At 40.9% G+C, this 22,107-nt stretch overlaps 1 protein-coding gene across 5 annotated transcripts in view; it reads right to left on the bottom strand.

Moving 5' to 3' along the window:
• Positions 1-1,016: 1,016 nt before the first annotated feature.
• The window catches only part of TTK (TTK protein kinase), a 42,565-nt gene continuing 21,474 nt past the window's right edge, over positions 1,017-22,107 (bottom strand). For all 5 annotated transcript variants that reach the window (XM_081187348.1, XM_081187349.1, XM_081187350.1 and 2 more), the window contains exons 9-22: positions 20,145-20,226; positions 17,542-17,665; positions 16,874-17,046; positions 14,926-15,095; positions 12,591-12,699; positions 11,844-11,936; positions 11,419-11,576; positions 11,178-11,326; positions 9,767-9,891; positions 8,261-8,341; positions 5,282-5,458; positions 3,899-3,989; positions 3,604-3,701; positions 1,017-1,660 (exon numbers count right to left, since the gene is read on the bottom strand). In XM_081187348.1, the coding sequence (XP_081043474.1) occupies positions 1,574-1,660; positions 3,604-3,701; positions 3,899-3,989; positions 5,282-5,458; positions 8,261-8,341; positions 9,767-9,891; positions 11,178-11,326; positions 11,419-11,576; positions 11,844-11,936; positions 12,591-12,699; positions 14,926-15,095; positions 16,874-17,046; positions 17,542-17,665; positions 20,145-20,226 (1,717 nt within the window). In that variant the 3' untranslated portion in view covers positions 1,017-1,573. The remainder of the gene's footprint in view (positions 1,661-3,603; positions 3,702-3,898; positions 3,990-5,281; positions 5,459-8,260; positions 8,342-9,766; positions 9,892-11,177; positions 11,327-11,418; positions 11,577-11,843; positions 11,937-12,590; positions 12,700-14,925; positions 15,096-16,873; positions 17,047-17,541; positions 17,666-20,144; positions 20,227-22,107) is intronic.

Genomic DNA, 22,107 nt, shown 5'->3' with positions numbered 1-22,107 from the left:
TGCTTTGAATCAGGGTAGAACAGACAGTACTTCCAACTAAGTCTTGTAGGGTGAATTGCTCCTGTTCAAATGGTTTAACTAGTTTTATATGATTGCAGAGCTGGATTACAAGACATCTTCGCTATTGGTGCTCCAGAAGTTGCTGAATTGCAACTCACATCATCCTAGGCTATTGGCCATATGCTTGTTGGAGCTGATGAAAGTTGTAAGTTCAGCAGCTTCTGGAGAACCAAAGATATCCCCACACTTGTTGTGAATGTCTATATGGTAGTGAAATCCTATAGTAGGAGCTCTACACTCTTAGAAAGCCCTTTTGCCTTGAAAGGGAGCCTAGAAAATTTAAATAATCAGTAACAGAGTTAAGTTCCAAATTGGATCCTGGCAATCACAGACCCACCAAGCTGGATTTGATGTTTACAGGCCTATTTCTATACACATTCCCACCATTTGGTGGACTCTGTGGCAAAGTAATAATTATTTATATAGTGCTTTAAAAGAACAACTCCTAACTAAAACATTTAACATATGAGAAAATGAAGTACAGGTTCTTCTTGTAGGTTCATAATATGAAAACAGACACACCCAGCCCCCAAGAATTGCACAAATAAGGATAATCTCCAGAGAAAGAAGTATTGCTGAAATTAAAAGCAAGCCACAGTATTTAAAATCCAATGTTGCTATTCCTGAAACTGCATTGGAGCAGGTGTTAATCCCTGGACTAAATTATTCAGCTATAATGAAGATTTAATATGCTTTCTCTTTGCCTGAATGTCGTAATTGTGCCTATAGTTAGAGGAAATATCTACCATCTTGACATTAATGAAGAACTAATTCACAGAACTTGAAAAAGTTAAAGGAGCTATCATTGCTGAGTTGGAGACAACCTAAGATTTCACATACAGGATTATTTTGGTCACCTTTCCAAACTTGTAAAGGTACTCAGTATTTCAATACTTACAGCTATTTAATTTTGGAAGAATTCTTCCATTTATTTTTTTAAAATCACATTCTAGGAATAACAGTATAAATCTTTTTATTATTATTATTTACAGAGTTCATTTTTTATTTATTACAATGTCTGGTGTCGTTTATGAATCAAAACATGTCCATGTCAGTATGTAACAGCATAAAACAAGAAGCAGAGCATAAGAGTAGCTAAATTACATAGTGTCCCACATCACCAGTAAACGAAATGAAAGAAGTCAATATTTCAAGAAAAATACTGGCAAATACTAGAGGCTTGCAAATAAAGTTTGTTCTCACCCAGTCGTCGTCTTTTTTTGCATGATTTAAAGAAATGCAACAAAATATCTTCCACATTTTCAACTTTTAAGGCCTCATCTGTGTTTTGTACCCAAATATCCACATGCTGAACCAATCTGTCAAAGTTATATAGCAAGGCCGACTGTCCCATAAGACCAACATACAAATACTGGATAAACAAATGACAAAGAACATTTAGACCATAAAACAATTATCAGAGGCAAGGCAGTTCGGTTTAAACAGACCAACTATTGCCTAGAATAGTCTTATCATGTCTTCATTAACACTTTTTAAAGCTAAACTTTATGTATCACTTTGTGCTCCGTGTTTTCTTGTCACAGTTTGCAAAAGCAGACACATCTAAACCTTCACCGTTGCTGCACTGCTCGTATAAAGCCTGAAACATTTAAAAAGAAGAAGCAAATCAGATCATCAGATGCTATGATGTTTTCTTTCAAACCCCCTTTTACAGCTCATATTTTGCATGGAGCATTTGACTTAACCCTTTCCCGCACACCCCCAGTTGAAAGCATAGTTATCTGAATTCTCACATAACGCACCCCCCCACCTCACTGTTAGTTTCTGTTCTTATCAATGTGCAGCTGCTTGGAGTCACAGGACTCTGTTTACATTCCAGAGACCTTCCAGGCTGTTGGAAGTCTCACAGGAAAGGAGACGGGATGTGACGTTAGTGGTTTCCTGTTTCCTTTGTTCCTTTGCTCTCTGCTTTCGTAGAGAGAGGATGTATTTTCTGTCTGCATAGCTTAGAAATAAAGCATAGCATATACCCATAAATCTCAACACTTCTGCTGCTTTGGAAACTCTGCTGAAGGATATGCCTGAGGCCTCATCAAAGGCTCAGGTCGTTAAACACATCGGGAGGCAATTCCAAAGGACTCGGGGGAAGAAGATGAGGCTTTATCAGCTTGACTGAGCGGAGAGCCCGACACTCACTCTGTCTCCCCCTGCCCACAAAAAATCTAGCCCCAATTCCTTCCACTCTCTCCTAGTCACTGATGAAATTTAGACTGCAAGCTCCCTGGGAAAGGGATCCTTTTGTGATAAACAACCTCTTGTCAATATGCCATTTCCATGTAGAATCCAGTGAAAAATCCTCTCCATAAGCAGGGGTTCAATGCTCACACTAGCCAGTGTCATACTGATTCTGGGAAGTGAGCCAGCAATGGAGTTCTGTGCACAGAATCTAACCCTTCCTTCCCCCAGTGCTCCACATGTTTGCCTACTCTGGGCACCCTTTGACTTGTCTACATCTGAATGAAAAATTATAAAACTGTAGATTATTCACTTGCACACTTTTGTCAAAACCTAATCTTGGAATTCAAGTCTATTTGGCTTAAAAAGAATGCTCATGCCAGCTTTTATTGCACCTAAAAAAGGATTGCTAGAATATGCAAATGTTGTCAAGAAGCACTGCAAAGCATGCTCAGAAGCAAAAAAAAAAAAAAAAAAAAAAAAAAACCAAAATGGGATAAAATGAAGAAAAGCTGATTCCACAGTTATCCCACAGGGATTTTTCCTTGACTGTGGTTAACTTAATCCCTTAATTCACTGTGTTCCTCAGTTTTCATCACAAGATGAGTAATCATTTAAATAAAATGCCTTGAGGGAAGTTTCTGCTGGAAGTGTCATATAGTTTAAATACAATAGGTTATTCTCAACTAGCTTCTTTTTAGACTAGACCCAATGAAATTAATGGACCTACGATAGTGAAATAATTAATTTTAATGGGTCTACTCTGAGTAGGCCTAGCACTAGAAACCACCCAATAATCCCTATGAATGAGTAACAGATTGAGCTTCAGCAGGTGGGTAGTAGGAGCTACCGCTCTCGTTTATGAATGCCTCCTGCATGCCAGCCAAATCTTTCTTTTAAGTGAGAGCATTTCCCTTATATTACTATTATGAAGTGCGGCTGGTAGGATTTGTTTACTTGCCATAACACATTGCTTTGAAGATTACGAGCTTATATTCTTTGCCGTTTTATACCATGTCACTCCCTGTTAGGGTGAAAGCCTTTCCCATCTTTATACACCAAACCATTCACCACTGCCTATTAAGATCCGCTGCTTCTCAAATCCACTATTTTTGCACCCTCTCCTGTCCATCTCACACGACATTCCTCACTACACTTTTGTCATACACGCCTTCCTGTCCCAAGTGGACATTTTATGTGTCTTGTTTTGTATCTTTGTATCTTCTTTATTTGGTATAAATAAATAAAAATAGGAACTGTATCAGTTCTACATTCTCTTTCTGCTTTAAGTATTATAAATATCACGTTCTTAGTAACAATACGACTGCCAGAAATTCATTTACTTACTCTAGTAGCTCTAGAAATGGAGTTAGGAGAGTTCAGGCCAACAAGATGACCAAGGATGCGCTTTAGTTCCTCTGTTGTCCCTTTTGTGATTGAATCCCCTAGAAAAATGTTAAAATCTGGTTATGCTTAAAATGTCCAGCTAAGCTGCATGAAAATTCAGATACCAGAGCACTTGGTGATATACTTAGGTTAGCAGGTATATTGTTTACTCTGTCAGAGTATTAGACAAGAGAATGAACACCTTTATATAAAACTCTGGTGAAATAAAGTGAAATTCAGTAACAGATAAAGTTACCTGTTTGTGAATTGGTTTGAATATGTACATAAGGATGAACCAGCAATTCAGAGACAGATATCCTTTGCTTGGGATTCCTTACCAAACAGCGCTGAGGGGAGAAGTTACAAGACGGAATCAATAAAACTCAGTTTTCTAAAGAATATTATAGCTCAACATTGTATTCCACATTTTATATAGGAAAGGTATCCCTAGCGAACTGAAAGTGCACTCCATTAATCTAGTTTGTGCCTTGTAGCATCAGATTCAGCCTGCTGTTTCACAATGGAATGGATTCTGTAAATATTCTATGTCAATGTTTCCCCAAAAGTGACCCATGGCCCGCCAGCTTATTCAGGCGGTCCCAGCAGTTTCTGTAAAGAACACTTACAATTTAAATTTTACTGCTTCTCTAATATGCTTATTGTATTACAATTTACATAATTTAAAAATTGTAATACAATAAACATATTAAGAGAAGCAATAAAATTAAGAATCATACCGCATCTAGCACAAAGCATTACGATCGCTACAACAGGCAGATAAAAAACAAACAAACCCATTAAGTGGTCTGCCAAGACCCTTATAAATTTCCAAGTGGTGCATGGGAGGGAAAGTTGGGGGAACTACTGTTCTACATCACAGGAATAAATAAACAGTAGGTCCAAATGATGCACTAAATGAATGAAAGTTATCTCAACTCCGTAAACAAACTGGCCATGTTAGAACAATCATAATGGTAATGAATGATAACAAACTAAGATTAAGCAGAATGCTACCTTCTTTCCAATAGGCTAGTTCTCTAAAAGGAGCCAAGAGAAATAACTTTTCACATAAACACTTGTATGCTGTATGTTCTTCAGGTATAATCAAACACATAACATATAGTACATGGTATTTTTTAAAAAAAATACACGGTGCCCTTAAACTTGCCTAGGCATTGGAGAGAAACAGAATCACATACAAAAGTGCACAGAGCTTGACTCCCAAGAATAATATGCCAAAAGACACTTGAGGAATGTAGACTCTTTCCTGTTTCTGTCCTCTGCACTACAGCTCCACCCCACCCCACCCCCAAAAAACCCTCTCCTCAAGGAGGAGGTCCTTCTACCAGATTTTGAGCAATTTCTTCCTTCCCTCAGCAGCCTGCCTGTGCCCCACTGCAAGCTGTTCAGAGGGACCTTTCAACTTTCCCTGGGGTAGGGGAGAAAACGTTAGGGAGGAGAACGAAGAAAGTCCCCCTTTGTGAGCTTCCTTTCATGGTTCTCAGGATCCAAGCCCAGATGTAGTTCCCTGCCCCCCCGCCCCGCCCCAACCACAAATGATAAAGTCAGGAACTGTTTGATATATACATTAAGAATGCTAAACAAAATTATATTGTACAAAATTTACACAGGTGGGTACCTTTAAGACATCCTGGAGGTCTTTTTCTGCAATATCAGGGAATGCTATTTCATGACTAGGATCAATTATGGCATGAAGTTTTGCAATCTGATTTGTTATGTGCTGAAATGGAGTTCTTCCATAGGTCATACAGTATAAAATGCAGCCCAATGACCAAACATCATTTTTTGGACTGATCTAAAAACAAAGGCAAGGATATATGGATGGATGATAGATAGATGATAGATAGATAGATAGATAGATAGATAGGTAGATAGGTAGGTAGATAGATGATAGATAGATGCTCCTCACACAATTAACACAATGACTTTGAAGCTATTGCTATTGCCATTTCATTAACATACGTGGTGCAACTGAATAAGCAATCAATTACAAAACCTGGTGCAACAGCATAACAATTAAGCAATAAAGGAGGGCGTCTATATTTCAAAATCTGATCAATGACACACCTCTGCGTCAATGCATATTGCCAAAAGTAGGATGTTAATTGTCAGGAAAAGTAATTTGCACACAGTTAAAACCACAGAGAGAAATCTACATTATCAGTTTTGTAATCTAAAAGAATGGAAACATTGCTTCAAAGGCAGACCATTTAAAACGATGAATAATATTGCTCATAAAAATTGTTTAAGAAACTAATGCCCTGGTAAGGGATCAACAGAAAGTGGAATACAATGATAAAGATTCTCTCATACTACCTCGCACTGACTGAAACATAAACCTGTTACACTGGAATGTCTGCTTTTTAACTCAACATGAGTAGGTGAGTTTCAGAAGAAGAGGAGGAATATAGACAAAGGGAGCCTCAGTTTTGTGTATATTTAACATGCTGGCACGGGAGTCAGCTTATAGAAGAAAATGAACATAGGCAACTTAATGTAGGGCAATTTTACTCTGTTCACTTAAGCCCACAAGTCTTTGGCTGAAACAATTTTGCAAAAGAGTAAAATAAATTGCTCCCCACCTCATACCCCCATCTACGTGATGGGAATGATAATACTTTATGGGGCTGCTTAACAAATTACTTAGAAAATGCATGTAAAAACCTTGCAGTGTTTTTTGCTCTTCTGTTGGCTAACATCACCGTTACACAAGGTTTTAAAAAAATTAACTTCAAGACAGACCAGTGAGTTTAATCGTTTTAAAAGTAGTGTAAACATTTGTGGCGTTCGTATGGAGCCCCCGGTCGTCTCACCGACTATTCTCAAGTTAACAATGAAGAGTGTAGTTTATTGCAGACACAAATAAACTTTAAATGCATTCAAAACACTGTTACCTTTTACCCTCTTAGTCTTATTTTATCCTGTCTCTAACTCTTCTACCTCCCCTCACACAAGAACTGTACAAACTGTCTATTTCCATCTGTCTGCCAACTGCTTTCCCAACTGCTTCTTCCCAACCAACCAACTAACAACTAACTAAACTTTGGGCGAAGCCCTTTTTATAAACAGGTAGGCTCCGCCTCTGGCTTTTCTATTGGTCTACCTATTAACTCTTTCTCTCCCCCTGTACAGGTATTTCCAAAAGAACGGGCAAATGCCACAACATTAAAGGCCTAAGAAATAAGGTTTGGTTGTGCTTGAAGGAAGGCTGCTGAGGAGGCCATAGAGCAGGCATCCCCAAACTTGGCCCTCCAGATGTTACTGGACTACAATTCCCATTTGTTAGAGGGGGGCTTTCTTCTGGTGGCAGATGACAGAAACAACGACACCACGAGGCCGGTGTAAAACCAAATCAAATAAAGGTTTTATTACAAAACAACAAACATTGTGGGTGTTTTCTCACTGCAGGCAAAGTTCAAACTGCAACTTTTCCTCCTTTTGTAGTTATGACCAGCTGTACCCAATCTGCCCAAAGCTCACAGAAACAATTCTTAAAGGTACAAACATCTTTACTGTTTCTTTGCAGAATGACTCCCAACACCATCATGACTAGCTAACAGGACCAGTGGTCAGGAATGATAGGAATTGTAGTCCAAAAATATCTGGAGGGCCGAGTTTGGGGATGCCTGCCATAGAGAATCTTGGCTGTGAGTCCTGGGAGAGCTGCTCCCTGCCTTGCAGGCCTTTTTTCACCTGGCCTGGGAGGCGGAGCCCTGACTCACTCCAGCTACAAAAGCTGAACAGACTCTTGGGCTGGCGTGTTGTTTGGAGGTTTTATTGGGGGGCATTGTTGCTGTTCCTGTTTGTACCTTTATTTTAGATCTTGTGATTTTTGCAAAAATTGTTATTTATTGTTTATTATTACTTCCGTTATGTGGGAGTCATGTTTTTTTATGTTGTAAGCCACCTTGAGCATGGTTTAAACTGTGGAAAGGAAACACACACCAAAAATTATGTACATATATATATAGATATGTAGGAATGTCTTCCTGACCTCCGCGGTATTTTTGCTGGCTGTATAGGGTCAAAATATGTATCTGCTTGTCCTTACTGCAATGTTGGACAGAAACCAAGCAGTTTTCTTTATGCTTTTAAAATCAGAGACAACCCTTCCCCAAAGTTCACTCTCCCATGTGGCTGCCTAAGGTGCTAGTTTCACATTTGAGCTCTTCCTCTCACAAATTTTCATTAGGAAGCATCCAGCACCAGTATAAGGGTCCTTGCTTCTCCACGCAGTAAGCCGCCTCCATCTGATGCCCCTCCCCTCAATCCTACTGCAGCCTCTTGCCCCACATCTCAGTCATTCCCCAAGGATCCCCTGATTGCCAGCCACCCAAGAAGTACATAAAGCTGCAGTGTCTTTATGCCGGGACTGGATATAATCCATTACGAAGCTCTTATTAAACCCAGGATCAATTCTATTTCAACTTCTGCTACCGTCCCACCACACTGCCCATACAAGCCTTTTTATAACTGCTTTATTCACATCACTGCATACAAAAAAAACCCCAATGATTTTGTCCTGGGTTTGTGGAGATTTAGAAAGTAAGATCCAAACCAAAGCATTTCCCTCCTTCAACCACAGGGTATTTTTTACCTTTGACCTTGGTTTTCCATTTTCACCACAGGAAGACATGTCTTTAATTACCTCTGGTGGCATGTAGTTAACTGTGCCAACCTAGTAACAATTAAAAATATAATCATGTGATTAATTGATAGTTTAAAATTAGAATCTCATGTTTTGTTAGAAAGATTGCTCTAAAAAGGGCCCTGAAAAACAATGCTCACAAACCATTTTTTTAATTAATCCTCTTGAAATCCTGCTATAGTTCGTTAGAAACTTTAGAACAGGAAAAACAAGCTTGTCTAGGAAACTTCACAAAGCTCTTAACATAATGTTGAAGGCAACTGTATCTCAGAGAAATTTTATAGGCAATTTTCAAAATTCCTCAGTAATTCTAATCCAACACTGAATGATTCAGACAATGTCTACATTAACTTTTTTTAAAAAAAAATGTACTCAAAATGATGTTGTCACACTATATGCCCAATTCTCCACCCCAATAAAGCCACCAGCAACTTTTGCCAGGTTTGGTGAATCAGTTTCAAGCAACAGAGCTACAGTAATTAAGAGAGTGCTCTGTGGGATTGTGAACCTCCTCTCCACAGCTCTGCCCTTTCAGAGAAAATTCCTCCTGTTGCCTTAACTGAAGCGAAGAAATATAGCCACATTTATGTTAACCATGGTTAAGGCAAATCAGATTCTGTGTGTAACCAGGATTTGAGGATGGTTAAGAACCTTGGTAAAATAGGAACCATAGCTAATGTCCGAACCAAAGTATCCATTGACTGTTGTTAAATTGGACAGGAGAGAAGGAGGAAATCATAGGGCCCACTCCCTACCTCTTAAAATTTGTCAAGAGATTGGGTCTGCTACGTACATATTGATACTAAGTGAACTGGATTAGGCTTAACTATTTCCTAACTCTAAAAAACCCACAAAACAGGATTTCTCTGTGAAATTTTATGCTGTTTCACCCTGTATGAGTACTCTTCTCAGACCCATCTGAAGTGGGATATGCCCTGCATGTATAGACTGCTATACATCTCTGTTGGATGCCGGCGCCCAACATATAACCTACACCTTGCAACATTTCCGCAGCAACCGGGCATAATTCAGGCTGCAACTCCATGCCACAGCACACATGCTTTCCATGCAATAGACTCCAGGTTCAATCCCTGGCATTTCCAGCCCTGGTAGGGCTGGAAAAGATGGTCTGAAACCCCAAAAGATGCTGTTGTCTGTGTAGACAATATTGATCTAGGTGGACCAAAGAGCCGACTCTGTATAAGGCAGCTTCCAATGAACTTTTGTGCAATATCCCTTCTCTCTTTCATCTGGGGTAGTCGTGCCTCCTGTAGTCCACACTCTGGGAAACCATGCGCCATGACTATGTCTAGACCCGCAACCTGCCTAAAACAGGCAAACACAAATCAAGACCCACAAAACTCCTCACATTATTCCTGATGTCCTCTCATTGTGAAAACAGACATTCGTACTGTTTTATAATAGGGTAACACAAGGATGCCCCAACAGTCTCACCTGTGAATCTTTAAAAATGCTTGTCACATCTGGCTGCATTTGATTTGCAATGCCAAAATCTATTAGTTTTAGCATTCCATCCACTAGCAGAAAGTTTGCTGGTTTCAGATCACTATGAACAATACCTGCAAATTAAAATTTGTTCAGTTAGTACAAATTAAAAATATGTGCATTTACTCTGTTCTCTCACACCCATTCTACAAACCTTCTTGGCCCAACACACAAGGATGGGAGGAAAAGCCAGGTCCTTTTGTAGCTATGATAACAGACCTGGGAGACTGCAATTTGGCTGTGGCATTCACCCTCCTCTAAGAAATCTATTTACTTTCACAGAGGGAACAGGTTTTTATCTAACCTTCATCATTGCACAACAAAGCAAAACAAAAGCAAAACAAAACCCCTGTGGAAACATATTCCAAGATTAGAACTAGTTCCAGTTAATTTACAAAACAAGACACTACTTTTTCCCAGAATATAATTAAATGTTATAATTAAAATGCTCCATTCAACTGCTGCTACTAGCCTGGTTCGCACTGAACATTAAACCATAACAGAAGTTCAATTTCATGTAATACAAATAGTTAACTTGCATGAATTCTGGTATACGCTGCTAAGTACATCTGCCCATTACTCCTTCCTGACTTTGCTGTGCTCAGGAGGAAACCAACCACAAGCATAAACTTAGTTTCTGCTTGTGGTTTGTATGGAAAGAAATCACAAGTACTGGTTCACACATGGTTGACTTCCTCCTGGTGTGTTTAAGTCTGCTCCTGACTTGGGCATCAGCTCCCTCAACATCAACCTGGCCGGGGACAGGAGGTGCCAACCCATCGAGATCCCCACAACCCAACCCAGATGTCCAATCCTAAACTAACTTCAAACCAGTTACTGAAGCTGGCTTGTTTAAACTAGCCACACTTAAGATTAGCCTCAATTCCAGGCCAGAATGACACAGCAAACTGTGGTTAATTGAAAGTGAATGAGGAAACTTCTGAATTTCTCCTACTTGCACAGAAGGTGAAGAATGGGGAGCACATGAGCCATACACTTGCGGTGGCTCATTCACAGCATACAAGACTATTTGTTGCAGTGATAGTGATATAGATAACTAGATGGCGCTTTAAAAAGTAAGAAAGTATTATAGTTATATAAACAGTTAAGGCAATGCAAATAAATAGCCAGATAGCATATGTCCCTCTCTGTTAGATTTCCAAGAGGCAGATTTAATTTCTTTATATACCGCTTGATTGTAGAAAAAAAACCCCTCAAAGCAGTTTATGAATGCATAAAAAGATAGAAATCTAAAGCATTATTTGACTAGTAATTCATTGGTAGCCATTCCTGTGAACAGCAAGTGTTGAAAGGTTCAGTAGAAGTCTTCAAATACATAGAAATAAGCTTTTATAGATACCATGTGTGTGGATTGTATGGACAGCTTCCAACATATTTTCCCAAAAGCTCTTCCGCTCCCATGGGTTAATTTTTTTCTTTTTAAGCCAAGTATTAAGATCAATGTTTCCACATTCCATCAACATGTAGATACTCTTCTTGCTAATTTCACTAAAACAAGTTGTGAAAATGAAGTCATATATGGGAAATGACACTTGGGAGGTGTTTTTAATTAAGCTGGGTTTGTAAAAACATTTACTCACTAGTCATACAGTCGGATAATCTTATCGCAATGTTGTTGAAGTTTATTTAAGTGTGCAATCTCATTTTTATAGCTTTCTAAAGTTTGTTCCTCTGCCTCTTCTAAATTGACATATTTGATAGCATAAAGCTGCTTCTTTTCATCAAGTACTTGAAACACCTGGGGAAAAAAGGAATACAAACCACCAGTTTTGCTTGTTTTTAAGTGCATTACCAAATGTTAATTACACCAAGGTCAGGGACCTTCTTGAACTTACCCTGTAAGGGAAGCTACCTATTACAAGCACAATACAAAAAGAATGGTGTTGCTTAAGAGAGATGGGGCAGGGGAAGCAATGACATGGTATGTTATGTCAGTGATTATTTTTAAACCACCTTCCGCAAGCAACAGTTATCAATGAACTAAAACTTGCATTTAAAATCTCACCTTACTTGATCCTCCCCTGCCGATTTGTTTCAACACAGTGTACCATTTTCCTTTAATACTGATGCAATCATTTTTAGGTAAAGGAGTTGAAATCTGAATTTAAAAAAATACACATCAAAAGCAACATATGTTAGATATTTACAGTCATATCTCGGGTTACAGACACTTCAGGTTGCGTTTTTTCAGGCTACGGACCGCTGAAACCCAGAAGCACCGGAACGGGTTACTTCTGGGTTTTGGCAGTCGCGCATGCGCAGAAGCACTAAATCGCAACCTGTGCATGCGCAGACGCGCTGCTGTGGGTTGCGAACGTGCAACCTATACGGATCACGTTTGCAACCCGAGCGTCCACTGTATTTAATATTCTAGCTTACTAGTATGTTCAGGTATTTCTTGTGGGACTGACATAAAATTGTCAACACGTTGCAGATTACAAGCACAGCTTAAAGAGCATAGCATCAAAACTGTTAGCCCAGAAACAAAACAGAAATTTGTTACATATTTAATATAAGACAACCGTGTTATGAAACATTAAATGTACATTCTTTCTTTCTTAAATTTATATCCCACCATCCCTCTCAAAGGAGTTCAGGACAGCAAACAACTAGTGATAAAAGCAATAAAAATTTCTAACTGCTTGCTTGTCCGTAAGAATGGGTTTCACCCACTATGGATCAGCTTCATTATCTCATAATGCACTTTCAGAGTCATTTATTTTAGAAAGGTTACCGGTAATCCAGTACGCACTTGGAATGGAGTTGAGGGAGTACAAGCTTGCAAACAGGAAAGCTGGTTGTATGGTGTGGTGTCCTTACTCAGGTGAAGAAAATTATTCGTTACGACTGGAGTACTGAAACTGTCAAAGGCATTTGAGCATTACAATCCTTGCACAAGCAGCAATACACTCCCCACCTCGCAATCAACCATGTATTTAACCAGTAGCTTAATTTTTTATCCAAGTCACAATGTTTGAAGTTGAATGTAATGTTTAAAGCTGGCTCAAAAACATCTCCAAAAAACTGCCCAAACATCTCCAAAAAATATTAAATTTAATCTTAATTTGAAGCGCATGTACTTCTAGTAAGAGGTTATCGATACAAAGATGACACCCAGCTCAATCCTTCTCTTCCCCTGACTTGGAAGAGGAGGTTGAGGTGTTAAGATGAGTGCTTGGATGTTGGCCAATAAATTGATGCTGAAAAAAACAAGGAGTCATGTGTCCCAAGTTCTCAAGTGCAGGAGAAGGGCAGGTGGCCTGTTCCAGATGTCACTGCAAGGCTCAGGTGGCCTCATTGGCAAGGAGTCACTTTTCCAGACACAGCTGGTCTGCCAACTACAGCCCCTTTCGGGCAGAAATTACTGAACCACTGTACTCCACCATGCTCTGGTAACTTCCAAACTGGATTCTTGCAATATGCTGTGTGCAGCTGCCCTTGAAGACAACTCAGAAACTTCAACTGATCCAAAACACAGCAGCCAGTTTACTAGCTGGGGTTCCCTTTAGATCTCATATAACCCCTATTTTAAAACAACTGCATTGGTTGCCAATGGGCCCAATTCAAGGAGCTCATGTTAATATTTAAGGCCCTAAATGACTTAGGCCCCAAATATCTGGAAGGCCAACTCCTTCTGTGCAGACCCTCGTGGGTGTTTAGATTGGCACTGTGATTGGAATTTGTTTTAAATTGTTTTTAATGCATTTTAAATTGTTGTGACTCGCAGCCATTTAGGGTAAAGGGTGGACAATAAATCAAACTACTGTTACTACTACTACTACTACTACTACTACTACTGCTTCATTTTTACGCCATGCAGAATTATTGATGAGGGATGTTATTTCAAGTTCAGGCACTCTATAAATGCTTTACCCAGCACTGAAGATGCACACTTCTATTTAGTACATATAACCATTAGCTTGCTTAAACAGCACAAAAGCAAATTCCATCAAAATTTACCGTATTTTTCGCCCCATAAGACGCACCGGCCCATAGGACGCACCTAGTTTTTTGGGGGGAAAATAAGGGAAAAAATTTCTATTTCCCCCCCAGGTGCGCTGCGCTAATCCTGAAGCTTGGGGCGTGCAGAGCTCAGCACGCCCCAAGCTTCTGGGTGCCGGCAAGGTCTCGGCTAGCCGTGGGAGAGCCGCGCGGCTCTCCCAGGGCTAGCGGAGCGCTGCGCTAATCCAGAAGCTTGGGGCATGCGGAGCTCAGAGCGCCCCAAGCTTCTGGGTGCCGGCAAGCAGTCCGCTAGCCCTGGGAGAGCCGCGCGGCTCTCCCAGGCCTAGCGGACCGCTGCGCTAATCCAGAAGCTTGGGGCATGCGGAGCTCAGCGCGCCCCAAGCTTCTGGGTGCCGGCAAGGTCTCCGCTAGCCGCGCGGCTCTCCCAGGGCTAGCGGACCGCTGCACTAATCCAGAAGCTTGGGGCGTGCGGAGCTGAGCGCGCCCCAAGCTTCTGGGTGCCGGCAAGAAGTCCGCTAGCCCTCGTAGAGCCGCGCGGCTCTCCCAGGGCTAGCAGAGCGCTGCGCTAATCCAGAAGCTTGGGGCGTGCGGAGCAAAGCATGCCCCAAGTTTCTGGGTGCCGGCAAGGTCTCCGCTCGCCCTGGGAGAGCCGCACGGCTCTCCCAGGGCTAGCGGAGCACTGCACCAATCCCGAAGCTTGGGGTGTGCGGAGCTCAGCGCGCCCCAAGCTTCTAGGTGCAGGCAAGGTCTCCGCTAGCCGTGGGAGAGCCGCGCGGCTCTCCCAGGGCTGGTGGAGCACTGCGCTAATCCTGAAGCTTGGGGCGTGCGGAGCTCAGCGCGCCCCAAGCTTCTGGGTGCATGCAAGCTCTCCGCTAGCCCTGGGAGAGCTGGGTCTCTCACAGCTAGCGGATAGCTTCCTGAAGCCTGGAGAGCGAGAGGGGTCGGTGCGTACCGACCCCCCTCGCTCTCCAGGCTTCAGCGAAAGCCTGCATTCGCCCCATAAGACGCACACACATTTCCCCTTCATTTTTGGAGGGGAAAAAGTGCGTCTTATAGGGCGAAAAATACGGTAAAATAGAATTGAAAAAAATAAACCACCACACACACACACACACACACGTTACCAGGCCATGTAATCTCGCAGTGTGTTGTTGCTAGCTACTGGGCCAACAAGTGACTGGCTGTTTATCTTTGATGCAGTCTCTGGTGGTGAAAGTTTTCGAAAAATTGGCTCTGGTGGTGAAAATCTTTTAGAAACTTGAAAAGCTGGCTGTTCAGCACTTGAGTTTTTTCCCTATAAAATGGGGAAAATGTCATCAGTTCTCAAGTAAGCATACATCATATAAAATCCACATACTAGTGCGTGCTTGCTAAATAAAATTTAAGTGGAAATCAAAGGTGAAATTTCTTTTTTTCTTTTTTAAATTTACTGAAGATTTTTTTAGACAGATTCTTAAAATACATGCAATACCAACAAAATAACATTCACTGTGTTTATTCACTGTTTGAATCAACAAAGAAAAGAAACTTCCGACTCTACCCATTGTAAAAAGGTAAAGGTACCCCTGCCCGTACGGGCCAGTCTTGACAGACTCTAGGGTTGTGCGCTCATCTCACTCTATAGGCCAGGAGCCAGCGCTGTCCGCAGACACTTCCGGGTCATGTGGCCAGCGTGACAAGCTGCATCTGGCGAGCCAGCGCAGCACACGGAACGCCGTTTACCTTCCCACTGGTAAGCGGCCCTATTTATCTACTTGCACCCGGGGGTGCTTTCAAACTGCTAGGTTGGCAGGCGCTGGGACCAAACGACGGGAGCGCACCCCGCCGTGGGGATTCGAACCGCCAACCATGCGATCGGCAAGTCCTAGGCGCTGTGGTTTTACCCACAGCGCCACCCGCGTTTTACTAATTTACAATTAAACTATTATTTAAACAGTTGTGTGAAGTTGTTTTTCGTTAATGTAACTATCTAACAAATACTTTATATTGCATGGCTCATTCAGTATCTGCCAGAAAGCATTTATTATCACAGTACCCTTTGAGATATTCCTTAATTACTGACCATTCCTTATTTACTTCTTGTGTTGAATTTCCTCTCACTGCCCCCATTCTCCTTGCTAATTGTAAGTACTCTATTAGTTTTGCTTGCCATTCGAACTTCGAGGGGATGGTTTTGCTTTTCCATTTTCTTGCAATGAAAATCCTTGTCTATGGCCATACTACCCTGAACACGCCCAATCTCATCGGATCTCGGAACCTAAGTAGGGTCAGGCCTGGTTAGTACTTGGATGGGAGCCCCTCAAAGGTGCAATTTCACTTGATCTTTAAACTGCACACATTTCTGGAATTCAAAGCTCTGCTTATCCATTGAATATTATGGTTTGTACTAGCATTTGCATGCGATGTGTCATGCATATCTAAACACTAGGCAAGCACCAAGTACTTTTAGGAGGTTTCGATAGTAAGCCTGTGCACACAATACCATATTCAAGCAATTCTAGCTTGCTAGAGATGGGAATACTGGGATTTAAATTATAGGCCTGTATCACATATGTCTTGAAGACTACTGCTTTACTGGTTAGTTGCACTACCAATACAAATTTTATATTTGTATTTCAAAGATGCCTCTTTGCTAGTGCCATCTTTGAATGCCGCTGACTAAAAACAAGATTTAATTTACAGCTGTGAACGGCTTCCTGGCAATGAGAGACTGAATGAACATGATATACCACTAAAGTATTACACTAAGGATTGTATCCAGTGAAGTTGTTCATGGAAGGCCTTCCACTTTTGCAATGAAAATCCTTCCTCCCCATGTGCTCCCAAAATCTGTTCTGGGGTTTCCAACCACCTGGAACAGATTTCATGGGGTGCAGGGGAACAAGAGAGGGAGCAGAAGTTCCAATGTACAAGTGTACATTTCTTTATACAACTTTTATCCTACTCAAAAAGGGATTTCGGGGTGGCTAAAGTATCACTGCAAACAAGGCAAGGTGGACTTTTTACATTTCAGTACTAATGACAATGAAGACAACATAACAAAAAATCACTTATATAAGTCAATAAAATTACCTCCAAGTTTGTTTTGTGCATTGCTTCAAGATTAAACCACTTATTTGCAGATGCACGACAATTTAATCTTAACTCTTTCTTTTCATCATTTTCAAGAGGAACAGAGGGGTGCTGTAGTCTTTCTAGGCAGCTTGGTTCTATGGTACTTGGCTCCTTGTGGTGCTCCTCAGTTTCTAAAACAATAGTTCCAGTTATCCAAAAGAACATGGTGGCGTTTACAGCAAGATATTCAGAAAAGGAAGAGGTTGGACTAGACAAGGAGCACAAAAAAGTTACCGTGAATAGACTAAAAGTGCTGTTAAGCCTTACTGAATTTATACATGTGGTGGGCTGGGAGAAAGGAGTAGCGGGTGGTAGGAGCTATAGTCATCCTTAGGGGAAGGGGAGATGCACTGGGCAAACTGAACTTCTGCAGTGGCCTCAAGTTACAATGCAGACAGAGGATCTAAAATATGGGACTCTAGGGCAAGCAACAAAAACTACATTCAGATGGTCGTGCTTTGGAGGGGGAAAAGGTAGCCTCTTTTCATTTTCTTTTCTAATTTTCAGCTAAGCCAACTATGCTCTGGCTACTTTAATCAAGTGCAGAATGAACAATCCACAAATGCCAAAGTTAAAAGTCTACTGAGATACCCACGTCAGTCCAATCCCACAGAGTTAAAACAAACCTTTTTGTTTAACAGCATAAGTAGAGCCATATTTATTCTTTAAGGTTGGAGCTGAATTGGTAGCTACTTCTGAGTTCTCATCATCTGGTGGCTGCAATTCCATTAACCATCTGCTTGGTAAAGGCTTAAAAAAGAAGAAGAGTTTTTTATAACAAAGCCAATAAAAAAGGTAGCCACACACTCAGCTGACTCCATGGTTTAATATAGAATTAAAACTGAAGGATCCTAGCCTGCTTATTCTCCTGCACAATCTTGATGGTGGTGGTGATGATGATAGTAATAATTATTATTTTATTATTTATACCCCATCCATCTGGTTGGGTTTCCCCAGCCACTCAGGGTGGCTTACAGCACATATAAAAATTGTAATACATCAGACACTAAAAATTTTCCCAATACAGGACATCTGCCTTCAGATGTCTTCTAAATGTCAGATTGTTGTTTTATTATTTATATCCAGTCACTCTGGGTGGCTTTGTTGAGTTCTTGGGAAGTGAACTATAACTTGACTGCAATAACAAGACAGACACTAGAAACAGCTTTTACAGTTTTATCTTCTATTGGAGCAAACTCTGAAATTTGTGTCTTATAATCTTCAGCTGCTTGCATCCTGACAAAATGCATCCTTATCTTCAAAACTGAAAGATGAGAAATGACACTGATAATATCTGCATATGGGAGAACTCTTGAGATTTGTGTCAGTAAATCTCTGCAAATGCCTTGGTTTGATGCTTCTGCATATTTAGTCAGCAAACTGGCCAATTTGAATGGCAACATGATCTCCAGTTCAGAACAGTTTCCCCAACCTTGCTTCATTTCTTTCCTGTCACATAAAATGGCACAAGCTGCTTTGAGAAGCAGCTCATCAGTTCTAGAACATCAGCGCACCAATTCTATGGGCTGCCACCCACTTAAGGTTTGGTTTAGTGTAGAAGCTAAGAATGGATATCCTCGATTGAAATCTCACCTCAGTCATGAACTCACAAAGAGACAGGTGGGCAAACTTCAAGCTTGTGGGAACTACTTTATTTTTAAACTAGAACCCCATGGTTGATAGGTCCAAGGTGCAAAAAAATGGCAAGAGAGGTAGGAGTTAGATGCAAGATAATAATAGTTAAGGGAGTGAATCTACGGATCTACTGCAACTCATAAGTTAGAAATTCTAACAACTCTAAACTGTCCAGCAAAGCTTCACAAAGACTTGTTCAAAGATGAACAGGCAAGGAATACCAAGACATGCCACCAACCATGGCAGAGAACTCTTTTCTACTTGCTGCTGACCAACTATTGAGAGTCAGAAAGCCTTGCCAATAAAGCAGAGATCCAGATCTGCTTTCTGCCTGCTCCTGCTGACATTTAGGCTAGCTAATTTGGCTGTTTTCATCTACAATATGGGGATAAGTTTATCAATGTTTGTATTTTGTAAGGGTAATAAAAAAGGAGTGCTTTGAACACTTAAAAAGTAGTATTAACATTAAGCTGTGACTTCCTTTTGTTAACAGCCATTCATATTGTGAACATTTCCATAGGCCCAATCTGATTTGTTTGAATAACATTTTAAATGATAACTGAAAGGTGTTGCTAAGAACAATTTGTTTATGATTAATATTAAAAGTGCCTCCTCTAAGGGCCCAAAGAGAAAGGTTCTAAACCACAAACTTTTCAAACTACTGCACATAAATAGCAACATCTACATAAAGTGACTCGTTTCATTGTTACCTTAACGCACAAATGACACTCAAGCATGCATTACTTAGTCCAGAGCTTTCCAAACTGTGTGTTGTGACACGTTAGTGTGTCAGCAGCAGTGTGCAGTTGTGTCATGCAAACTCTCCCCATGCTCCTCCAGGAGCTGGAAAGGGGTTAATTTAACTTCCGGCTTGCTAGTAAGATTGAATTACTGTGTCGTGAAATGATGCATGTCTAAAAAGTGTGTCACCAACAAGAAAAGTTTGGAAACCCTGGCTTAGTCCCTTGGGGAGGGGGGAGAGAAATGAATAAGGAGTTTCCCAAATTGCATGTTGTAACTTCACTGGGATTTTAAAATGGGAAAGGTGGTCATGGAGTCTTGAATGAGGTCAGAAGGAGAAAGAATGATTGCATGCTCCTACTCCCATATCCTCCTGCTCACATGCAAATTTTTCCCCAGCTAGTTTAAGCCATGGCAGGAGGAAGAACATGATTTTCATGGCCTGCTCCTGCACTCTTGGTTCCATGGATTGTGAGCAGTGGAAGCTTAAGGAAGTTTGCAGATGAAATGATTCAATGACAGGTGGGATTGCCAAATTCATTTTTCCTGGAACACCAAGTCCTTTTTGCCCCTTCTTTTATATTGATTGATTGTCACGCACACAAGTTAAATGAGAGTATGTTGCGCACTTAGTGTATGTCTGAATGAGGCAAGGAGGGAAACCACCCTCAGTAGCAGCAGTGAGTAGTTTGCTTACTTTGTATTTCCACATTTAATACCAAGGTAATCTGCTTTTTTATCATGGTGCTACTAAACTCCTACTTTGTCTACACATTCTGAGCCTGTTTCTGCATCCCCCACTTGCAATCTTATCAACCATGACCATTAACTTGAGTAAGAACTTTCAAATTACCTTCAAGTCTCCTGGTATATCACTTCCATTAGGTTTTGACTCACACAGTGGCAACTGGCTCAAATTGCTGTCAGATATTTTCCTAATTTTTGAAACAAAACATTAATTGTATGTTAACACTATGCCCACACAAGTTGATCTGCATTTGTCCAGGAAAGTACAAATACCCAACTCTGCTCAGGTATAAGCACAGAAAACAATTGCATAGCATCATGTCAATATTAGAAGACTGGCATTTATGCATTACAGAATCCCCTGCAGTAAATGTTGCCATTATATATATATATATATATATATATATATATATATATATATATATATATATATATATATATATTATTCAGGATTTTCTTGTTTTACAGAAGTGTAGTGCCTCGTATTTTTTTTCATGTAACATTTTTACAAATCCGTTTCATTTGTTGAGGCATTAGGGGGAGAAGAAAAGAAAAAAGAAAAAAGAGAGGGGGTGGAGAGAGGGAGGATGGATAGGGGTGGGGTCGGGTGGCGGTGTTTCTATTATGTTTAATGTATGTAGAGTTTGGTGTCAGCGTTGCTTGTGTTGTTCACTTGTGTTCCTTTGGTGGTGAGAGAGGTTGGGGTTGGCCTAGGGTGTGATTGTTTGCTTGTGATTGGCTGTGGTGATCTTTGTTTTCGTGTGTGGGTGAGGTGGGTGGGTGTTTTGGATCAGGTTAGCCATATTGATTTGTATGCTGTTGGTGGATTATTGTCACTGTCCTGTTGGGCTGTGTATGTGATAAAGGGGAGCCATACCGGGGTGAAGGCGTCTTCTTCTGTTTGTCCCCGTGTCAGTTTCAGTTTATTGGTTAATTTTTCTAGTAGGGCTGTTTCCCATACTATTTGCTACCATTGGTCCATGCTTACTCCTGACAGGTCTCTCCAGTGTCTGGTTATGGTGTTTCTGGCTGCTGAGAGCAGGTGGGTTATGAGTTCTTTGTGGTGTAAATGGGCATTGTTGTCTTGGAAGATGTTTAGTAGGGCCAATTCTGGGGTGATGTCTATTACTTGCTTGGTTATTTTACATATTTCTTGTATGGCTGTTGTCCAGAATAGTTGGATTTTGGGACACTCCCACCACATGTGGAGGTATGTGCCTGTGGAGGTGCACCCTCTCCAGCATTTTGGTGAGGTTCCTGGGTGTATTAGCACTAGTTTCCTTGGTGTTAGGTACCACCTGTAGGTGAGTTTCAGTGTGAGTTCTTTTCTTTTCGTTGATATGGATTTAAAGGGGGGTTTAGACCACATTCTGGTCCATTGAGTGGGGTTAATCTCATAGCCTATGTCATTCTCCCATTGTTTTTTGATTGCGTCTAGGGGATTTGTGGGATTTTGTAGTAGTATTTTGTATATTGCGGATACCGTCCCTTTACCATTTCCCTTTGTTTTTAGGAGGTGGTTTTCGAAGGTTGTCAGGGGCCAAGTTGCTGCTGATTTTACTGTTGGGTTGTTTAAGAGGGCATGTAGTTGGTGTTGTGTTAACCAGGGCATTTGGGTGTCTTCTAGTTTGTCTTGTATTTCTTGTGTTGACAAGGGTTTGTTATTTTTATAAAAGTCTATTAGGCAATATAAGCCTTTGGTTCGCCAGGTTTTTATCTTGAGGTTTTGTGCTGCATGGTGGAATAATGGGTGGTACGCCAGGGGGATTAGTGGGGATGGGGTTGGGGATAGTTTGCCTATTTGTGTTTTCCATGCTTTGAGCATGGTCTGTGTGTACCTGTTAAGTGTTGTGGGAATTTTTTTTAGTTTGTTTGGGAGGAGTGGGTATGTTGTGGTGCAGGTGTTTTCAATTGTGTCCCTCTCTAGGTGTACCCATTGTTTTGTCTCATCTTCTAGTATATATGAGATTATATGGCGTATTTGGTTGGCATTGTAATATGCTTCTATGTTGGGGATTCCCCATCCTCCTTCTGAGGTGGGGAGGTGCAGATATTTGGGGCTTATTCTT

This window comes from Podarcis bocagei, assembly GCF_964188305.1.
Source record: "Podarcis bocagei genome assembly, chromosome: 3".
NCBI classification, from domain to species: domain Eukaryota; kingdom Metazoa; phylum Chordata; class Lepidosauria; order Squamata; family Lacertidae; genus Podarcis; species Podarcis bocagei.
Note: the sequence above shows the minus strand (reverse complement) of the source record. Positions and strands in the feature narration are given on the sequence as shown.